Source organism: Engystomops pustulosus, chromosome 1, assembly GCF_040894005.1.
Source record: "Engystomops pustulosus chromosome 1, aEngPut4.maternal, whole genome shotgun sequence".
Classification (NCBI taxonomy): domain Eukaryota; kingdom Metazoa; phylum Chordata; class Amphibia; order Anura; family Leptodactylidae; genus Engystomops; species Engystomops pustulosus.
In genome coordinates, this window is record NC_092411.1 from 186,551,080 (window position 1) to 186,574,523 (window position 23,444).

General features: G+C 37.9%; 1 protein-coding gene and 1 long non-coding RNA gene across 3 annotated transcripts in view; one reads left to right on the top strand and one right to left on the bottom strand.

Moving 5' to 3' along the window:
* RBPMS (RNA binding protein, mRNA processing factor) overlaps positions 1–23,444 on the top strand; it is a 123,631-nt gene that overhangs the window by 87,880 nt on the left and 12,307 nt on the right. Inside the window, exons 6-7 of one of the 2 annotated variants that reach the window (XM_072115120.1) lie at positions 7,108–7,238; positions 19,511–19,580. In XM_072115120.1, coding sequence (XP_071971221.1) covers positions 7,108–7,238; positions 19,511–19,573 — 194 coding nt within the window. In that variant the 3' untranslated portion in view covers positions 19,574–19,580. The remainder of the gene's footprint in view (positions 1–7,107; positions 7,239–19,510; positions 19,581–23,444) is intronic. The other variant, XM_072115130.1, reaches the window with a different exon arrangement.
* Positions 8,751–23,444, bottom strand: part of LOC140069437 (uncharacterized) — a 37,379-nt gene continuing 22,685 nt past the window's right edge. Inside the window, exon 3 of the long non-coding RNA XR_011848791.1 lies at positions 8,751–8,870. This is a non-coding gene — a long non-coding RNA (uncharacterized lncRNA). The remainder of the gene's footprint in view (positions 8,871–23,444) is intronic.

Below are 23,444 nucleotides of genomic sequence, written 5' to 3' on the forward strand. Positions count from 1 at the left end.
AGTGGATCATTTAGAGATTTTGTGACAAGGGTGAAGAATTCATTGGATAAAATCACTGACAGTTGCATTACGACTGCTCTACAAGCAGCTTCCTGTGCAATAAGAGCTAATTTATGGAAAGTGCTATCATTAAACATGAGAGATTGGGGCCAATGATTCTAAAAGAAATGGAGTCACAAGAAATTCAGCATGAAATTAAGGTTTTTGGTGAGCTATGATGAGGTTCCAATAGATAATGATATGACTTAAAATACCAGGATCGGCAAATGTACCATAATTTATGTTCAACATTAAATCTGAATTTTTGTTCATCAAAATCCCCTGACAATAAATCCTATAGCGTTTTTTAGGAGCAAAAATTAATATAAGAAATGGTCTTATTTTTTGGGAAACAGGGTAGATGAGTGTTCCCCAACTATATTGATCATTGCAATATTTAATATTAAAGAGTCCTGAAACAAAACATGACTAAGGGATTCCATCCAATTTTTTAAGTTTCACCTGTGGTTGGGAGTATAGTGTTTTCAAGTTTCTGGAGAAAGCTGATTTGCATACTTTTTCCCCAATCGCTACATTCACTGCATCTCCACAATGAGAAACAGTATGATCTGTTCAGTGACTTTTTTGAATGTATATCTCTTTCAAGTTCATTTTATTCATTCTATATTAGGTCTTTTTAAGAAATATATTTACCTCTGCCCACCTTCCATAACTATGATGATGTACTAAAGCGAACAGATGAGCTGACACAAACATTTGTAAAATACCTTCGGCTCATCATATAGATAGGCCAGTGTTGACATTAAAAATAAGCAATTTACAGTTGTCTAGTTGTAAGTATGAAAAATTTCTAGGAGACAAAGCCATGACAGCTGGTTGGGATACATCCCCCACACAGCTCTGTGATAATTAGGAAATGTGATCCCATTGTAATCTCAGTGAGCTTGATAGGAATGTATTTGTTGAGCCACACATCCTGGAGTTACATGTCCAGGGTAAGGGATTCTAGTGGATGACCTCACAACCATGAATTTTATGGTGGAATGGTTCAATAACCCATGTTTATTATATATTATTTAACATACATATATACTTGCTCCCAATAAATTTCAAACAGGATTGTTATCCATAAATAATCCATCTGATGGGAAAAAACTACAATCTCCAGAGGACCCAATACTTTTTTAAGTTAAGAACTGTAGAATAGCCCACCTCAGGAGCTGCTAACAGCAGAGACTGCAGGGAGCTTCAAAAAGTAATTACATGCCTTTTTACAGAAAAATAACATTAATGGTTATATAATAATATAGAATAGTGCTCCCTTCCAACCCTGTCCCTTGTTTACCTTCTTTAACTTGATGGGAATATGCCTTTCTTTAACTGTACTGTCTATGTAACAATATGTAACTATGTAATAACTCGGCCATTCTTAATTTAATTTAATATAGTATTTCTGATAAATCATGTATATGCAGAAGTTATGCAGTTAAAATGTAATAAACATGTCTTTGCTGTTTTCATATTTATTTTCTTTTCTGTGTGCATCTTCCATTGTAAAAGCAAAGGGAAACATCTTTTGCTGGAGGCAAAATAAACTTCCTTCATATGCTAAATCACTTGTGGTCAAATAACTACTGCAATAAACTCTCTGTTTTTTTTTTACCATAGCGGGTTACATCCTGGTATTATAGTAGATTAAGTTGACTAAAGATCCAAGTCTATCAAGTCCAACCTATCATTCTACAATGTTGATCCAGAGGAAGGCAACACAAAAACAAAAAGGTTGATGCCAATTAGCCCATAGTGAGGAACTGAGTTCTTCCCAACATCGTAATAAATCTATAGATCAACACCCCATCTACTTTTGCCTTACTCACAGAAAGCCGGCATGACTCAGCAGCAATTCTGCGATTATCCACATGCATATTTTAGTATTACCTGTATCTACACCTGTCTGGTTTGATTGGCACTGATATAATTTTGAAATGCTCAACGTCCAAAACTCTTCATGTATAGGAATAATATAGGATCAATATATTTTTGTACAGAATTTTTTATTCTTAAGAAATCTGGCACTAGTATATATTTGAGTAAATCTCAATAAAAATCTATTTGAGTAAAACTGGCTACATTATAAAAAGCTACCACTCAATTATTCCCCGTCAACCCCGTAATAAACCACTCAGATTCCCTCAGGTGCTCGCGGGCTCCATTATTCAACCCCTACAGATCCTGATTACTAATGAGACACTCACCTCTACACATCTCCTCCGGTACAACCAACACAAGCATTTCTATCACTCACCCTATGAGACTTCAAGCAAGCATGCTTAGCCTCTACTCCCACACCTTATGCTATATCTTTCATCTATAAGCTGTTTGTTACTGTACAGTCTACAGCTCTTCCTCACTACTGTAGGGCTTGGTAAACTGAGCCGTAAGATCTTCTCACCAACTCAGTGGTGAAAATGCTTCTCCCTTTCTCACAGATCTGTGATTGCCACCAATCATCAAGAGACTAGCTACAAGATCTTATCCATGTGGTATGGAGTGCGCTCGCTGCTGCACACATGGTATTCCAAGGTCCCTGATGCCTGCTGGCGATGTGGCTCTAGCAGTGGCACAATGACTCACCTCTGGTGGTCCTGTCCGAGCCTAAGTAACTTCTGGTCTACTGTCCTTACCTGTGGAGGGTGGCTGTAAAAATAGTAACCCTCTACTACTCACTTTCTCCAGCGCACCCGTTCAGCCGTTGTGCAATCTGTCACTGCCTTGTCTGTGTATATAGATCAGCGGTGCTGTCCCGACCACAGCCACATGCCTGCTACAGCAGGAGTTTTAGGCAATAGCAAGCACAGTTATGGTCGGGACGGCACCATAAGCTTCAATATATGCAGCAGAATGACAGTGTGGAGAGAGGTATAAGAGGTTTATCATTTTTATAGCAGTTCCACAGCAATATATAACACAATTTTGATTTCCAGACAACCTATTTATGACTGCCTAGTCTAACTTTACACCTCCTATTAGTTGGTTTATTTTAGGCCAGGTTTTGGTAAACGTTTGGCCCAACTTAGGTCACACCTCTTTTGTTGCACATGTAACAGTCTGAAACCCTTAATAATTGTGCTGCATTTTAGACAGGTTTTTATTGGCACAAATTACAACAGATGTCTGTGGTAAATAGATTGATAGTTCTGCCCCTATGTATTGAGAGACTGATTTCCTAGTTTTTCTTCCTTTTCATGCTTTCTTTAAGATTTTATTTTCTGCAGATAAGAGTGATCTTGTCTTTCCTCTGAAATGTAACTAATGACTCAGCTCAAAAGCATCTGTTAAAACTAAACTGCAAATGAACCTTAAATATACTCTGGTATGTGTAATGCTTTTAAAAGCCATGAGAGCCGTAAATTGTCAAGTTAAGGCAGAAGATGACGGTTGACTTTGATATCATTCATCTTCTTCTCTCCGTGTATAATTAGAACAAGACGTTTTCTGTTTAGTCCCCTCTATTTGTTCCCATCCAATGTCTACAGTTTTTATCTCCATTCTAATATTGATTTTTCTTTAAGAATGAACCCAGGGGTATTTTAACCTCTGAGTTGTGCCAAAATGCCATACACTTTTAATTTGCGCATATTTTTATAGCATATGTAATTCTAACTCGGTTATAGTCTGGTAGCATCATTACTAATTATCTCTTCCGTATGATTGGGTTTACATGAAGCCAAAATATATCAATTATGTTTCTTTTACTTACAGACACATTTATATAATTATATTTTTTAAAGCCTTTTAAATATGAATACATTTGCTATTTTCATTTTCTCAAAATTGAAACAGAAGATCATTATATAGCTGTTTTTGTGTTTTAAGTGCGAATGTCTGCATGTTATTGTACTCTAAAGCTACATTCACACGAACGTATATACGGCCAACTGATATACAGCGTATATACGTCCCCCATACTCAGCAATGGATGCACGGTGCCCTACGGGAACAGCGCACTGTTCCATAGCCGGGAGGAAGATAGGACATGTCCTATCTTTCGCCGGAATACAGCACTGTGCACCATATATCACTATGGAGAGGGACGGGGTGAGCAGTGCTCACCCCCTCCTCTTTTCCCCTGTGCCCACCGTATTGGGAAATGTACGGATTACATTTCTTGATTGATATTATAACAGTCAATGGGAGTCATTTATCTTTATTGTTTTGTGGATGTTTTTTGTGACATTTTCATATGTCCACATCTGGATTATAAAGATATATTAGGTGCAACAGTGAGAAAAAAAAAGTGACAGCGAACTCAACAGGGGAAAAAGTTGCAAATTTTTGTTGCAAATATTCAAATGCGCCAAAAAAAGGTGCAAATATAAATGAAAAACCCCCAATGGGTGATTTTGGATGCTATAGGGCACTAATACTCATACTTATTCATGTGAATGGAAGCTACAATATAATACATATACATCCCTCAGGGGACAAATGTGTTCTCTATTAGTTAGATAGCTACTTTGTGCCTACAATCCTATGTAATCTTAATGCCTTAATGTCACTGCTAGAAACAGGAAACTAAACTTCCAGGAAGTTTTTCCTTTAACCTACTCATATTGACTTGGGAATATGGTCCCCAGGGTGTTCTGGGAACATACTCAGAGTCAACAGTTCGCTCAATACAAAATCTGGGAACTGCAGAAATGGCCTGTGGGTATACATGTGTCCTTATGATTATTTTTCAGATTGTGGAAAAATATGCCTGAGAAACTTTGAGCTCTGTTTCAGACAAGACAGTCTGTGAGAATTACACATCTTCAATGATTGTGACATTAGCCCACTCTCCGTAAAGCGTGACAAAACACATCTGTAGGCCAGAATAGAAGCTGACACTTAACCACTGTGAACTTTTCACATGCTAATGCTCAAACTGGGACCTAGCACAACATTTCCCAAATAATTTTGTGTCTCTTTACGTCTTATTATTGTCCCACACTGTACATGACATAACTGAAAATGCTCTTGAAGCAAAAGAAGCACAGATTATTATATTAAAAGGGGTACTCCAGGAATCAGCATAATGTATACACAAATGTATATAAATTATAAGCTAATATGTAATTACAGGCGGTCCCTAGGTTACATGTTTTATAATTGTAGATCCAGCCAAAAAATTTTTTTGCCCGAGTGACAATTGGAGGTTCAAAATTCTGTTGATGCACTGTAATGAAGAATTAAAATGCTACTCGCATTTTATTCATTTGTTGATTTTCTCTACGTGGAGTAGACACAAGACAGAAGATGGACGCTGGTCATATGCCACATCATCATGTGAACATCAATATATTTAGCTGTAATCAGTTGGTTGCAGTGCATCTAGTATGGCCGTGTTGTGGTGTGAAGTCATCTCAGTGAGGTAATGTGCAGTGATGGCAGTTACATCATTACTATGGTGACAGATTAGAACAGTCTGTTACATCATCACTGAGAGCAGAGCATAAGAGGGAGGAGCTGTTACTGAGAATTGACGGATCATGGGATCATGGGATCATGGGGGTTTTCAGTGGCGGCCATCTTGGTGATAACTCCACCTACTGTATTAACATTTTGTGAATTATAAAATCAAACAATTTAAGCTCAATTTTGTGAGTAATGACATTGAGTTTTGTTTTATTCATTTATTTATAGCATTATGGGTTTTTGTATCAGAGGTTCATATTCTCGGAATATCCCTTTAAACAATCATTATACAGGTTCAACTACTGCTAATGGGTTTCTATCAGTATTTATATTATTTATATTAATTTATAAAATTGTTATACTTACAGCATTTCACATTAATAAATGTTCCATTATTCCTAAGTACCAACTCTCATTAAAGTTTTATATTCCTTTATTGTTTAAGTGGAGTCCGTCACCATTATTTACCTACCCAAACTAACTGTTATGTTACGTAGGGATATGCCCACACATGCAATCCAACTTTTGTTATTTCCCAGCTGTTCCTTCCATGCTAAAAGATAACTTTAGAAATATGCAAATGTGTGTTTTTGGGGTATTTGAAGAGCATGTCAGGGCTTTAGCTCCACACAGTATCAACTCCCTCTATGACAGTTCAACCACCCAGAATATTCTCAGCCATAAATATATATTAGATTTAAAAAACACACACACAACAGTTTATTGCAAAGACTGATCACATGATCTGACTTACATGTTCCAGTTATTATGATTATCTGATGCTTATTTCATTTTACAGCAATTAATATATTGCAAGTGTTAGAAAGTGACATTTACTAGTATTTATGATGATATTTGGCACATGTGTGTACTTACTTTTGATCAACCATACACGTTTTATTGCAGTTTCTATGACTTCATGGACATGAACCATTCATAACAACTATTTTTTATTTGTGAGGCTATCAATAGTTACGTGGTGGTGGGCCGACCTTGTCATTGATCAACTGTGTAAATTCAGTGCAGGTGGCTCTGTGTCCCTGTAGAGGCTAAAAACTGTAACTACGGCAGCACCTATTCACTTTCATTGGGAGCATGATAACAGGGCCACGAAGTCACCTTCTTCCAGTTCCATACCTTATTTTGAGACATTGTCAAACAGCTGATTGGTGCAGGAGTTGGGTGTCAGACCCCTTCTGATCTACTATAATATCATAATAATAATAATAATCTTTATTTATATAGTGCCATCAAATTCAATAGCGCTTTACAAATCGTAGGGGACATATACAAATATAATATTACATTACAGAGTACAAACAGTCATATGGAACAATAGGATTGATGAACTATCCTGGCTAAGCCCTTAAATAGGCTATCAGCTCCCATAATCCCAGATAACCTATTTAATACTTATACACTGGGTTTCACAGTAAGGTTCATAAAGTTGCAACCAACCTCCCTTAATTTTGAGGCACCATCACAAATGTAAAAGGTTTACTCTACATACTAATTCATTGTTTTAGTAGTGTTTATATGTGATATATAAAGATATAAACCTAAAACATACAGAAGTCCTCTTCAGCAGCTCTCACTATGGTCCCCCTGTATTGTTATTACTAACCTGGTGTCCTTATTCTTTTCTTACAGATGAACTCACAGTGCCTGCACTTTACCCGGGTAGCCCTGAAGTTTGGGCGCCGTATCCCCTCTACCCAGCGGAACTAGCACCTGCTCTACCTCCTCCTGCTTTTACCTATCCCGCTTCACTGCATGCCCAGGTAATTGATAGCAATCAGCCACATCCTCACTCTGTATATCACCTGCCCTTTCCTGGTAGCACAGTGCACTCCACACTACACTAACTACTGTTCTACCAGCTAACTGGCTCACCACATGGAAACCAATGATGCCTCTCTCGTGCTCACTCATCCACAGACTCTCTTTATGTTGCGGGAACCCTACACCTCTGATTTGTAAATCTAGAATAAATACTAGATCATTCCACTCATTCTCTTCCATTTAACACCAAATTAATCTAGAATTTGTTTGGAGAAGGGGTAGATACTTGTTCAATAGAAATCTAACATCAATCTCTCGATAGGTGATATCCCTCGTGATAGGCAGTGGTTATAAAAGTTTATGACTAAGTAAGATGAGAACCGTTCATTGATGCTTCAACTTACAGTTATAATTAACTATGAAAATGTACAAAACTTACACATTTCATCTATTGCAACTGAAAAGGTATTAGATGAGTTATTAGAGAATAGCGCTTATGCACAAGTAAGACTTTAGTAGCCTTCTGTAGCTATGCACCAAATATCATTTAGGTGACAGCGAAATAAAAACCAGCAAACCCCCTATATACATACACACTTGGTTCTGACAAGTCTACATACGTGTTTAAGGGGTTTTCCAGTTTCAGCAAAAATCTCTGCTTGCTGTGATTCAATAGGAAGCTTCACTGTCTATTCATAGGGGAATAGAAATCTGTCCATAGTCGTGTGCTGTCACACAAGTGCACGGCTCGTTACAACACACAACACTGATTATTGTAACGAGCCATGCACCTGTGTGACATCACATGACCACTGATGTCCACTGTTTGTAGATAGATCAATGAAGCTTTTGCTGAATAACCACAAGCTGAGAAGCCGAGGGATTGTTACAAAAGATATTTTGGAAAAAAGTTTTGTTTATTAAATAAACAATATTATTAATTTTCTGGAATTAATGGGTAAAGGAGGCACCTTAGGCAGCAGCTGGGCATGTTAAAAATTTACATGTCATCTATAATATGCTATCCTCTGAAAATGGCACTATTTTCTTTGCAGCATATGAGAAAAAGAATTTCTGATGGATGAAGATTTTATTTTGCATTTGAAAAGAAAACAGTACAAAAAGTAGCTAAAATCTCTAGTACAACACACCCAAGTGTAGCTGGTACAAATACAAGATACCGTATATTAATATTTCATCAAAATGTTTTATCACTTTTGAATTCAGCATTAAGTGAGTGTTTCCATGAAACAAGTTAGGCCATACCCACAGGATGATCTGTGGGGTCTCAGTGATCAGCATCAGACCCCTCACCGCTCCCCAGGATATGGTAAAATGTGGGTAAAACCTTTTAAATCTTAGAGTGGTCATCCCTTTTTCATTTTTGTATTTCTGATTTTAACTCTTCACCTTCCTGAAGCTGTTCTTTTTATTGGCACCAATTAATATGCCCTCTGGGATTATGAGTTGATGGCTTATCAAAGGGCTTGACCAGGGTAGCCCATCAATAGTTGATCAGTGGGCAGCCACTGTTGTGTGAGATTTCTTCAGTTTACTGCTGCACAGCCCCTCCCTGCTACAGTATCAGGCTTCTGTTGGAATATCACAGTGCTCCGAATCCAGCTACAATCCTGGAATATAATAGCATGTTTTTACAATCCTGCTGGTACAAACAACACACACAAAAGTATGGCTCTGCAAGACTGCTACCTAACATTGTCTGCAGCTTTATATTCGGTCAAAACTGCTGTCAGATTCCCTTTAATTTTCTACTCTGTTACCTTGGCGTGATGAAGCCCCACATAGAAAAATATACTGTACTGATTAGACCTTGTCTACATTTTTTGGTACGGGAAATGTTGGAAATCAGTTCTTAATTCTCTATATCAATATATCTAATCTATTTAATCTATATATGTATATATGTCATATACACATCAGCTTTTATTAAGGCCAGTATAGATTGCATTCTTTCTTGCTGTGCCAGAGACTAATGGAATAGTTCATCACTGACACGTCCTGTAATGCACAACTTTCAACAGACCATGACGGTTTGAAGCTTGACTTGGTAATTGATATAATGAAATCAAGATCAGTCCAACTCCATCATTCATAGACATGATGTATCCATAGACAGAAAATGTAGATTTTTAGAAATATGAATCAATGACGCAGGACTGAGCCAAAATTCAATAATGCATAACATTTGGTAAACTTTACTTAACTGACAGAAAAGAACGCCTAATCTTAACCTACACAATGTGTCATGCTGTCAAAGCTTCATTATGTGGCCGATGAGATATTATATTAATGTACATATGGGCTGATTTATAAATGTGCAGTCTGTCTTCTCCGGGGCGTGTCTCCATGTTTAAATGTTGTACGTAATTGAATATTCCAGAAAGGGAACAAGATGATTGCAGATCCCTGTTGGCTTAGCACAAGATATAGAAATGATTTCATCAAATGAGCACAGCCAATTTTGTGACCTTAACTGCCATACTTATTATAATATTATGGTCCGATCTACAAGACCTCATATGTATAAGCCTGAGCTGCCATTACATATTTGCTGAAATATATCACTCTTGCGATAATCAACAATCCCACAATATTCAGAATTACTACTAAACATTGCACTGGGGGTTTCGATGTCCCCTCAAGTGTCTAACCTTTGACTGCATGACTAATAGTGTTATTCTAGGCTTGGGCAGCTTGCCATTAGATTACATAGTGTCTTTCCTGAAGCAGGCAGGTTTTTTGTGTGTGAAATGTATGTTTATCCAGTATCTAACTGGTGATTCATACATTAATGTAGGAAATCAGCCTTGTTTCATATGTAAAGCAGTGGCCGGTAAAGTCAGAAATAGTGTGTGTATCCCTTGAAAGTTTTTATATATACATGAAAAATGGTTTTAACAACGCTAAAAAAAAATCAGGTCTGAATTGCTTATTAGTGAATACATTCAAGGGTCTCTCTGCATACCTCTCAACTTTTGTAGGAAAGAAAGAGGGACAAAAGCTATATGTGCCACAGATTTTTTTTTTGCCCTAAGCCAAGTCTTTTGTTCCACCCCTTACTCCACCCTCACATTGTATAATTTCCCCCTTAGTGCCTACATCTCCTCAACTCCCTGTCACATTGTAGCCCCTCTGATATTTTGCCCCCAGTTCCCCTTACAGTATTGAAGCCTCCACAGCAGCTCCCCCTCATAATGTGGTGCCCACCATTTTCCCCTCATATTGTGCCCTCCCAGTTGGTCAAACCATTTATTTTACCCTCCTCTTACTTTACCCCCAAGCAGTTCCCCATCTTATTGTGTCTTATCCCCTGTGTTATTGTACAGTCTCAGCATCTCCCCCTCTTTTTTCCTCCAGCAGCTCTCCCTCCTATTTTGCTATATCCATTAGTCCCCCTCTTATTTTGCCACTCAATTCCCCCTCTTATCGTGCCCCCCTCAGCAGTTCCCCTTCTTATAATTCCCCCCCAGCAGCTCCCCCTCTTATTGTGCCCCCCCAGCAGTTCCCCCTCTTATTGTGCCACCCAGCAGTACCCCTTCTTAAAGTGCCCCTCGCCCAACCCCCTCAGCATTTCCCCTTCATATTGTGCTGCTCCAGCAGTCCCCCCTCTTATTGAGCTCCCAAAGTAAAATAATAAACACATTTACTGACCTTTCCTCATTCCCTCGCAGCAGCTCCTCTCTTCTCTCCTGCTGTATGTAGGGAGGCAAGGATGACATCATCACTTGGCCCCATACAGCATTAGCAGAGGGACAGTTTTAGTGAAGAGAGCCGGCAGCTCCCTACACTATCACTATAATAAGTTCTTTCAGTGTTCAGAGGATTACTATCCCGGAACATACTTCCTGCCGGACGAGACAGGACCCGAAAACCAGGACACTCTTGCTGGATTCAGAACGGTTGGGAGGCTGAATCTGCTGACAAATGAGCCAATTGAAGGTACAAATTGCTTTTACTCTGTCTGCAATCCAGAGAGGAAAGCTACAAAGTGGCCTAGTGCTGAGACAGTCATTTGTTTTGTTTATATTTTGCTTTATGCTGTGACCTGCATTGCTGAACAGGTCTCTTTCACTATTCTAATATCTTCCCTCTCTAACAATCCCAAAAGGCTCTTCAATACTTACTCCTTACTAACACCAAAGGTGCAGCCACCCGTCACAGGCCTTGGGGCTGAAGATCTGGCCACCTACTTTAAAGATAAAATTAATTGCATTCGCCAGGAAATAATTTCTCAATCCACTCACTCCATTAATCGCCTTCCCTCCAATACTTCTCCCTGTTCGCTCTCCTCCTTTGAGCCAGTTATAGAGGAATAAGTGTCCAGGCTCCTTTCCTCTGCTCACCCCACTACCTGCATCAGTGACCCCATCCCCTCACACCTTCTATAGTTCCTCTCCTCAGCAGTCACTTCTCACCTCACTAAAATCTAAAATCTTCTCTCTTCTTTGTTGTTCCCTGAAGCTTGCGGTTGTTACCCCATTACTAAAGAAACCTTTCCTGGACCAATCCAGTGCTACTGACTACCGACCAGTCTCTAATCTCCCTTTCATCTCCAAACTCCTGGAACGCCTGGTCTATTCTCAACTAATCCGCTTTCTCTCAGCAGACTCCCTCCTTGACCCCCTACAATCTGGTTCCCGCTCTATGCACTCCACTAAATCAGCTCTTACTAAAGTTTCCAATGATCTTCTCACCACTAAATCTAAAAGTGACTATTTTTTCCTCATTCTTCTGGATCTCTAGGCAGCTTTTGATACTGTGGACCACCAGCTCCTCCTCAGTATGCTTTGCTCTATATTGGCATAAAGAAAACTGTACTCTCTTGGTTTTCTTCCTATCTCTATGACCACACTTTCAATGTCTTCTTTTCTGGGTCTCTCTCTTCACATCTTCTTCTCACTTTTGGGGTTCCCCAATGCTCAATCCTAAATCCTCTTCAATCTGTGACTGCTGTTGGATTAATCTGTACCTTAATTCAAACCTCACACGTACATCTCCTGGACTTCTCCCGTGCTGCACCAATTCTCTGGAATGCCCTACCCGGACTATCAGACTAATACCCAACCTCCAAAGTTTCAAACATGCTCTCAAAACCCACCTCTTAAGGCAAGCCTATTACACTGACCACATGAAGTTCCAACTCTCTCTTTACTAACCCTGTGTCCTCCTATTGTCTTTATCTTTGTATTTGGATTTGTTTAAATATATGATATACTTGAAATGATGATGGGCTTTTATATTTATTCTAAATCTACTGTTGGCATTCAGAATTCTGGTCTATCTAGATAGATAAGGCAACTTTGGGAATTAGGACTATGCTGCTACCTCTGCCCGGAGTGGCTACTATATGTTATTTGGAATCTTGTCCTAATTAAAACCTTCAGAAGGAGTTGTAGTATTTGACTACAGTATGAGATATTTCAGGTTCTGCTAAGTGAGCGGTATGTGTGTATGTGTATTTAAGGAAGTTGCTATTAGCTACTTAATAATTCTAATGATTAATAATGGAGTCAGCGTGACCACCTTCTAACATGTTTCCAACTACGAAAACATGTTAAAAAAACGGAATTCCAGTATTCACTCTACTGAGCCATCACAGGAAGCTTATCTGTGTATGTTACATAAACCACTTTATTTCTGTATTCAGATTAGCAGTAATATGTATTCTGGCAACACAATATTATTTATGAACCCTAAAAATACCTTTTATCCCCATATTCTACTGCCATGTTAATTCGATTAGTTTTTAACAGAACTTTAAAGTTAGGTGGCATCTGGAAAGTCCTATCCTAGACTAAAGGCATTCAGTTCAAGAAACTGACTTCTCTGTCCCCTCCTTTAACGTGTGATTGCTGCTGTAGCTTTTTGTAGGCTTATAAGTTCTGAAATTTAGACCAAAAGTGGCAGGAATACTCTTTGCAACATCCCTCTAATCTACTAAGACCCATATAGAGGTTGTCATTGAAGCTGGGTCGATTGTGTGCATACGGTATGACTTAACAGAGTACATGGAAATGGCTTTTCTCCCTGGATACCATATGTAGTCAATAATAGTAGGAAACATGAGCAATGCAGTAATTTAGTCCTAAATTTTTCTCAATTTACACACCAAGGACCGTGACTAAATTATTTAGGATTCAATTAGAATTTTCTTAGACAGTCTCAGTTGATGCGACTCTTCAAGAAAACAAATTTCTATTCAACAATCTACTTTCACTAAAATTATTAATGCCAAAGTAATTGTGTATCGATTAACCCATTGTTACCATGAGATTCTTAAAGGGGTTGTCCACTTTCAGCAAATAATTGATATTCTTTGTCTATTGAAAATATATGCAATATATGCAATTTTATGTATGCAATTTTCTATTATACTTTCCTCTATATATATATTCCACACTGTTTTCTAGATCTCTGCTTGCTGTCATTCAACAGGAAGCTTCATTGTTCACTTACTATATATAAAAACCAGTCTGTGATCACATGATTAGACTAGAGTAATAGAGCTGTGTGATATAATGAGCCATGCACCTGTATAACATCACATGACCATCAACAGATTTCTATCCATATGAAATAAACAGTGAAGCCTCCTATAGAATGACAGCAAGCAGAGATCTAGAAAACCATGCAGAATTGATACAGAAAGTATATTGGAACAATATACACAAACCAAATCAAGTACACAAACCATATCAATTGGACAGCCCCTTTAAATGGGTTATATAGGCCTTCAAGTACCCTAAAATGCCTCATATGAATATGTTACATTCACTTATAGGGGGCTGTGGGACATAGCTGTCCATGAAGTCCCATATATGGATTACAGGTGTGTACATGAACCAGCTTTCCATATACATAGGGGGCATTTGCAGGGGGATCCTGTGATAGCTGGGGTGTCATAAGATGGATTATAACACCAAATTTTCAAGTCATCAATTGAATATCCAGCTGGTTTTATAACTCATATACTCACGAAATAAAGCCTATTGTGGATGGTATGGATTTTATTGTCATGACTATGGGGCCCTGTTCATATACTTTTTTCCTTGTATAGGTCAAACTAATCTACATCCAAACGGCTCCAGACTACAGTTTTCTACACATACCACAAAATAGAAGTACACCACCCAGGTTCTTCACACAAAATGAAGTACATCTGTTGATAAACATTTTTTTTTCCGGTGAATGGTGTATGCTTGTATGTGCTTATACACAGCCATATGTCTGAGACTTGTCAGCCAATGAATAAATTGGAAAACTATAATAAACCATAAAAATGCTTCCATCTGCATGAAATGATGGTGGCAGCACAATTTTTTACAGAGTTTTCAGTCATTTAGCGATGGTTGGAACTCCTGCTGAGATGACATTTTTTTCGCTTTATCAGGACCATAAAACACCAGTAAATGTTGTTATATGCTTGAACCTAAAGCAATTGATGGGAAGGTCAGTACTAAAACATTCTACAAAACCAGACATAATTTATCAAAACCGTCTGAGAACAAAACTATTCAAGTTGCTCATGGCAACCAATCATATTTAATTTTACCACAGCAGTTTATAAAATGAAAGCTGAGTTCTGATTGGTTGTCATTAATAACTAGAACAGTTCTGCTCTCACACAGTTTTTATAAAAGGACACACCATATTAGGAATTCTTATAAATGTTAAGCCCTCATGAGGGGTTTAGTCATCTTGTACTTGTTTTTATGCAATGTTTTACTTCCTTCTAAGATGTACAACACAATTAAATTATTGGTGTTCCATAAAGAAATAATAAAAATAATAGCCCTTATGTTTTTCATCAGATACCTAGCATATTTAGCAGTAGATTTGTACTAATTGATCATAGACATCCTCCATCATAAAGGCTTCTTGGTGCACCTGACAACACATGAATGATGAAGATGTCCTTCAGTGGCCTGAGAAGCTTGTGTCAGCATTCCTCCTAAGAATTATGCAGTTCAGTGAACAGGATGAAAGAACATTGAAGAAAGTAAATTACTTCAATTTGATTTCTTGAAAGAAACTCCTCAGCATATGAGCAATAAGGCCCTCCCTAAAAATATATTACTATCAGCCAGGTCAGGTGACATACTGACAAAGTTTAATGTTGTTTTTCCACTCACTAGAATTAAGACTGCATTAGGTAGAGCTGTTCTTGATGGATGTAATAGTGCAACAATGTTCTTTTGTAGGAAAGCTTCAGTTATGTGACCACTGATCCATGCGGCGCTGACCTACCTGTGACCTTTCCTAGGAAACTAGGGTTAAATATTAATGGATTCAAAGAAAAGTTAACTTTCTATACAATGTTTTATGAAAGGCACCCATGATATAGATATGAAATGCAGGAAATTCCTGGCATTCATGTACTTATGTACAATAAATTCTATACTGTCTTTTTAAAACAACTAACTTTGCTTGCCACATAATGTTTAAGTTACATTATTTGTGTCCATTCCCAGAATCCATATTGTGCAGGAGTACACATCCTAGGACAGAAATATATGCACATCATGTTTCCTGCACAAAAGAAAAAAATATTTTCATTATTCTGTTAAATCAAAGTTCGACCCATTAAATAGCCTTGAAACTTGACTAAAGACTAACATTATAATGCAACCCATTCAATTGCTTGTATCCATGGAGAAAAGTACAGCTCAGGGGTGTAACTACAGGGGGAAGTAACCATATCGGCTGCTTTGGGGCCTGCAGTGTCAGCCATACACAAAAAATGGAGGATATGCACATTTATTGCATATAAATGTGTGTGTATGAGTGTAGAACTATATTTGTGTGTGTATAAAAGTATATAAATTTGTGTATAAGTGTATAAATGTGTGTGATTGTATAAATATGTGTAAGTGTACAGATATGTACACTTTATGTAGGGGTAATGAGGTCCCCAATCAGTAGTTTATTATGAGGCCCAGCCTCTCCTAGTTACTCCCCTGATTCCCACCCCAGTGCTCCCTGCAATAATCCTTAAGATGCCAACACAATTTAATGCTATGGCTGAGGAGGAGGTAACATTCATTGAAGCAAATAATTTAGTTTTACCTATTATTAATGAGTCTTTAACATAAGGAAATCAATATGTAAGAGAAAAAAAACAGTTTTCTGCATAGGTCATTAATTGGACCATTATGATCAGGGTCTCTAGCTAGTTCTTCCTTAAAAGTAGCAAGGGAAAAATCTTACTTAGAAGTTCGAGTGTCTTAGAGAAATGCAGGGAATTTTCCGCACAGTTTTGTGTATGAAAACCTGCTGCAAATTGCAAAATCTTCGAAGTCTTCAAGATTTTAAAACTACTATGTGGATTTGTAAATCTTTTGTTTGTTTTTTTTTTTTCATTTTAAAATAATGAGTTGAGCAACTGGAAAAGGTAGAATACAATTAGTAAATTACATCACAGTTTTTATTCTCCCTGGATAAATATTTATTGCTTTGTCTGATGTTTGATGCTAAATCTGCTGTAGTTGAAGACTGGTGAGTCTAACTTTGCACCAGTTGGTCCAGTTCATTGCGCCACATTTTAGCATGCCAACTCTTTGCATTGAAGCCACGCTTCCTTTTCACTAGGCCACTCCCTCTTTCTGTACTGGATGGAAAAGTGACTAAAAACTGTGTTAACCCCTCAATAAGTGTAAGGCATTTTAGACTTTAGGCTACCTCAAAGGATGAGCTGACGTGAAACTGGCTTTTACTAGGTTACAGTTTTCCTGTTGAGTTATGCAGTGTTTGGGTGGGTAATGCTGAACTGTTATATTGTTGTTGCAGGGGCCTTTGACTTTGATAATAACTGTGTTATGCCCTGCCTGATATTTTTTGTCATTTGAATGTCTGCAAGGGTTACCATCATCACATTAAGTGCGTGTGTTTTTACATTTTGATGGCCATTTTTGTTTCTTCTGTTATATTATATGTGTATTCAATACATTAATTTTTGGTATTTAAATATTGACAGGGCCGGCACTATGGGTAGGCAAAGGTGGCAATTGCCCAGGGCCCCATGAAAGGGGAGAATCTCTTCTTTCAAATGAATCTTGAATTTTGTTTCTAGGTGCCATGGATCCAGAGATATTCAGGTTTAAAGTGAGAATATCAGGTGCCATTTTCTATATAAAAATCACTCCCGACGGCCGTTTAACAGTTAATATCTCCGTTTTCCTTAAACTTAGAAACACATATTTAGATTCATATAAAAGAGGAGACTCTCTACTTACATTGGAAAAAAGAAGTGAGGTTCTATGTGCTCAGAGCCAGAGATACAGCCCCCTGAAGTGTCCCCCCCTCCAGATTCTTAGCCATCAGTCTACAGGGAGCATTTGCTGCACACAGGAGCTGCTGCACACAGATAATGGAAAAAATCCCCTTTTATGTTACTACATTTTGAGAAGGAATATTATCAACTAATATTCATGTTTTTAACCCTTCTTTATGCAGAACTATCTAAGAACACACTTTCTCTCTTATTGCCTTTTAGTTTGTGATAGTTTTTTTTTGTTGGGAAAATTGACTGATACGATGAACATTCGATCCTCTTCGCCTAATGTGACTACACCGCGACCAGAACGTGTCTATAAAGTTATATGTAACACCAAAAACACACACATGTCCTGGAATAAAGTTTTTATTTCCCATCATCCTCCATTATTTACATCGATGTTATGACGTTCTCATTCTCATTCTTATGAAGCGCGGAGGGTTCTGTTATTGTGCGGCTAATACACTGGCGCACATATAAACGTGACTTATTATCTCATTAGAGTGGTTTATGGATATATAGTTATTTATTTGGGTGACCATCGTGTAAGGAATAGACAATGATACATCTGTGTGAATTTTCTGCAGTTCCCTTTGCTGCATATTTTGGTGAATATATTGGTGTGGGGTCTGTATGATCTCCTCACATCTTACTGTTTTAGGAAAGTATGTTTTCTTTTTATAAGTATCTGGATTTGTACAGATTTTAGAGGAAATTTTGAATGTTAATTGCCAAATGCATCGCCTGGTTGTCTGCTTTCAAAATTCTATAGGTTTTATGGCGCCTTTACTTTTTATTCTGTTGTATTATTATATTTTGCAGGTTGTGACTGTCTAAAAATGTCTAGCTGAAAAGCAGATATCTAGTTATTACAGTTTTAGTGATATTATGTGGATTTATTTATGTGAACATATCTATATGGGACATTTGTGAACTCTACACATGTCCATGTATTACATTTAGGAGATGTGAAGGTAAATATTTTATGTTTAGAACAAATTTTTTGCCATCAGTCAAATTTTAAGTATTTTTTATAAAATGTTTCAGTTTGAATCAAAATTGCGCCTATGTCTATAAACTCTTTGATGCAATTTTGAAAATGGGGAAAGTATCTGCTTTCAGAAAATATCGGTCCCTCTCCCCAATGGGCCTAACAGTCTAATCAACTTACCAGTCATTTTTTGGAGTGTGGGAGGAAACCGGAGGACCCGCAGGAAACCCACGCAGACACAGAGAGAACATATAAAATCTTTGCAGATGTTGACCAGCGCTACAAGGCTGTAGTGCTAACCACTGAGCCACCATGCTGCCCATCAATCTTCCTATGATCTATCTCCTGTAAAATACTCCAAAATTACAGTATGTTTTATCATACTAAAGGAGCCTCTTGCTGATTGTGACTGGTCATAAAATAGTTTTATTTTGGGGCCCCACTTTTAGTTTTGCCCAGGGCCCCAATTTGTCTAGAACCGGCCCTGAATATTGAAGTAGTTGTAATCTTGTATACCATTTGTACAGATCAATAATGTTTTTTCAGTTACAGGATAGTGATTTAGCATGGTAAAAAGCTTATAGTTATTCACAGTTTATCAAAGAGATCAGCTAGGGTCACCCAGGGTTTGGCTCCTTACTAATTATTAAGTTATGGTATGTCCTAGTGGGCACCACTTTAAAAAAGTGGATTATTAGAATTGACCGATTTTAGGCTAACTATATACCTATCTAATATTCACATAATTTAACATAATGCATCCAGTTACAGTATCAAACCATGATACTACTAGGTCCCTGATGGGTTTGGGTGAGATCTTCCCCTCTTCCTGCCTCCAGATTTGACAATTTGTAGAAATTGTTATGGTACAGAGCCGGATAGTAGATAGTTTGGATGCACACGAAGTAAATAGAAATAATTCATTTGGTGAAATGTTCTTCTTTTAATGGTGTTGATTATGGCTCTCGATTCTTTTCTCTTTTCAGGTCCGTTGGCTCCCTCCTTCAGATGCTACTTCTCAGGGCTGGAAATCCCGCCAGTTCTGCTGAGTAATGTGTGAGTACTATTACTATACATATACTTAAGGAGTGTGGTGTTTTATTCAGTACAATTGTCACAAGTAAAATAAATAATTCCCTAGACAGGAATTCCCTGTCATTACAAACATGTGAAAAATTAAGTTTTTCAAAATTTCCCCCTAAATTCTAGTGTGGGCTATAATGGGATGGCAATGTTACAACAAGTCAGTCTCATCAGTAGTGTTATTGTTCGGTGGCATTGTTCTGGAACCACAGCAATGTAGCCATGAATTGCATCAGCTGCTTTCACTTGTATTTATTTCTTAGAAATAGTTAATTATTTAGTTACTATTCAAGATTTAAATATACAGGACATTCCCAATGAAATACAGCGCAAAATATCTTGTATAAGGAATTAGGAATGCCTTCATCTCATTTGAAAATATCTTAGTTGTTAGATTTTACTTTTTGGGTAAATGTTGACTTTGCAATGTGGACATGTATGATATATTTTTTTGACATTAGAATCAGCTTTGCGTTTGATGTCTTTTATTTTGTGACATCATTCATATGTAAGCAGATGACCTAATTTGTCTCTCCTCTTATCTTCTGTATAAACATTCTCCATAACTAATGTTACTTTATTTTCTCTCATAACATGTATAAGAAAAGAAATATTATGGGATTATGATCCCAAGATCTCCTTTACATTGTAGACATGGTGTACTTGACCTTGTGTTTAAGAGTTCTTAGATTACTATCACTCAGCCCCTTGTCATTAATACAATAATACTTGTCAGTAGCTTGTGCATGATGCCACTAGATATAGTGGCAAAAATCAAATAATGCAGTAAGAATTTGGTGTTTAAAAAAGAAAACATTGCAGTCACATCAGTTTTTTGACTTAAAAATGACTTGCAATTTACAAAAGTTACACTGCAGACATTAACACCTCACGTGCCACATTTATCAAGCTATCTGAGCCACTATGATAAACCTGACATGCAAAATAGATCTAAAGAGCTCCTAAGTCACTCTTAAAATCTTGAGTAAGATCCTGCCTAATAATAAATCTGCCCCCTAGACTTCTCAACTCTCTGCACTAAGTCATCCTCAGTGTTTGTTAAAGATGGATGCTTATAGGTATTGGTAATTCTTCATCACTAGCTGTAATATCATCATTGTGGGTCAATACCTAATATGTTTTTTTTACCAATAGTTGCTGTTTGCACAAACAATAGCAATAGCCAGTTGGCAAATGTTTGGATTAGGACATTGGATTTGACAGGTGATACAGTTAAAGGAAATCTGAAATATGAAGCTAAAAGAAGAGCAGATCCTGCCTGAGGGGGCACACACCAGTATGTCAGTGTGCTTGGTTTACAATCCTTCATCCTGATGGTAGATGTAGCATAGTGTTAAAGTGACCAGTTGATCAGTTCTTTTATCCCTTGTCCCCCAAGGGAACACATTACTCTTTCAAAAAATAATTTATATTTTACACTAGAGATTGGGCATTCAGAAATTAAGAAATACAAAAATTCACAGAAAAGAAGTTAGCACAGTTGAGCCTGTATTGTAATATGAGTGCAGCTGAATAATAATTCAGCTGAAGTTGAAGAAGTACCATATACACCCTAGGTACCTAATTTTAACACAAAAACTGGGAAAACCTTTTGACAGAGTATAAGCCTAGGGTGGGAAATGTATTGGTCACAGCCTACACCAAGTATATAGCCAGCCAGCCCATCCTTCTAGTATATAGCCAGCCAGCCCATTGCCCCTAGTATATAGCCAGCAACCCATGCCCCCTAGTATATAGCCAACAAAGTATGCCCAGCCTATTAAAACCAAACTCTGTACTCACCTTTTTGAAGCCCCCCGCAGGTCCTCTTCTTTCTTACGGTGCTCCAGCTTCATCTACCTGTTCGCTGCCGGCACAATGGGGGTAATTCACTTAGGGCCCGATTCGCGTTTTCCCGACGTGTTACCCGAATATTTCCAATTTGTGCCAATTTTCCCTGTATTGCCCCGGGTTTTTGGCGCACGCGATCGGATTGTGGTGCATCGGCGCCGGCATGCACGCGACGGAAAAACGCTGCATTTAAAAAAAAAATTGCCGCTTGGCGCGCGCTTACCTTCACACAGCCCGGCTCGGTGTACTCCAGCGCGTTCCGATGCTCTTCAGCACAGCAGCGACATCTGGTGGACGGCAGAGGAACTACCTTAGTGAATTGCTGGAAGACCCGAATCCACCGCAGAGAACGCGCCGCTGGATCACGAATGGGCCGGGTAAGTAAATCTGCCCCAATATGTGCATGGGGCCTTACACTGGCCAACTACTTTATTTCAGGTTCTTTAGCCTCTTAACAATAGAAAACTGTACCCCATGTATGTATCTGACTTTCTTTTTCTTTCATGTAATCACATACATGATGTATAGTTTGCTTTAGTGAGAAGGCTAAAGGATCTGCGATGATGTCACGCTGGCCACATGACATGAATGTAACACAAGGCACTGTGTAAAAAAATTATGCAATATTTCCTATAAGTAAATAGAGTTTTCTATGTCTGTAGTTGGATATTAGCAGACGGTCCCTAAGTACAAGGAGGCAGAGCAGTGATTTGAAGAGACCCAGAGCTGTCAGTCAGAATAAGGGGGTGTGGTTCACTGCCAACCTGAGAGAGAGAAGAGTCACAGATACCATACATGAGTCACAAAAGCAAATTTGCATATCAGAAAAACGACTGTAAGGTACAGTGCCTCACTGGCAGCTGATTTTAGATGATATGGGGAGGAATTGTAACCCTTTGACATTCTTAGTCAGGGTGGTCAGAATCTGGTGACAGGTCTTCTTTAAAGGGCTTTCCAGTTCAGTTGAAATAGGTGTTAATGGATTCTACATGGGGACTTTTAACAAAATATAAAAAAACACCACCCACTGAACCTCCACCACACCTACTGCACTCCTTTCCTGGTGTCTCCCAGCACAGGAAATTATCCGATGGAAACATCTAGATTAGAGTCAAAGTGTTTATAACTTACACAAGAAATGACAAATCTAAAAAGGGAATTTCTTTTCTGAGAATATTTCCTCAACATAAACTCAAGAAAAGAACATGTACTGAATGTTCAGTCATTTTCTTCAAAAACACATCCTTAATAGGTGGTATTGTCAGACATGTTTTATAGAAGAACATAGCAAAAAGATGAGAAAAGGCAACATTCGTGCTGCATGCTTGTCTGTCAAGCGAATGAATGAAATCATTAGGCAAGTAACATAACCAAGCTGTCTCTGCACTAAGCTACTAATTAATAGCAAAATATAGACTAAGGAATTTGAGACCCTTGTATAACCCAAAACATATTTGACAGGTGGCTGACTACAAAGATAAAAAACCCCTCTGCCGGTGGTAGACCAATAAATATTTACTTTAATTTCAATCTGTTATTATCCGCAAGGCATGTTCTTCCTACATTCCTTATCCTCTCACCATTCACCCGTGACATTTAAATTGTCTAAGGAACAAAAATATGCATTTGTAGAATCATGTAATATATGTGTGTGTGTTCCACTGTATTCCTTTTATGCATCTTAAAACCAGGTTTAAAATGTAAAAAAAAAATCTAACTAGTCAGCTAGCAAAAAATCCATTTAAATCATATTGAAGATTATATCAGATTGAAATAATAGTATCAGAATACATCATAGTACTGTAACACAATCCCAAAAAATTACAAACAATCTACAGCATTGGTCCACAGTCGGAGCCTTCAAGTTTTTGAACCCAAGATGAAAACCAAAATACCAATACGGTATAAACACAATTAAAAAATAACCTTTAAATGAACTACTAAAAACAACCTCCACTAAGGCACAAAGAGCATGACCCTATTTCA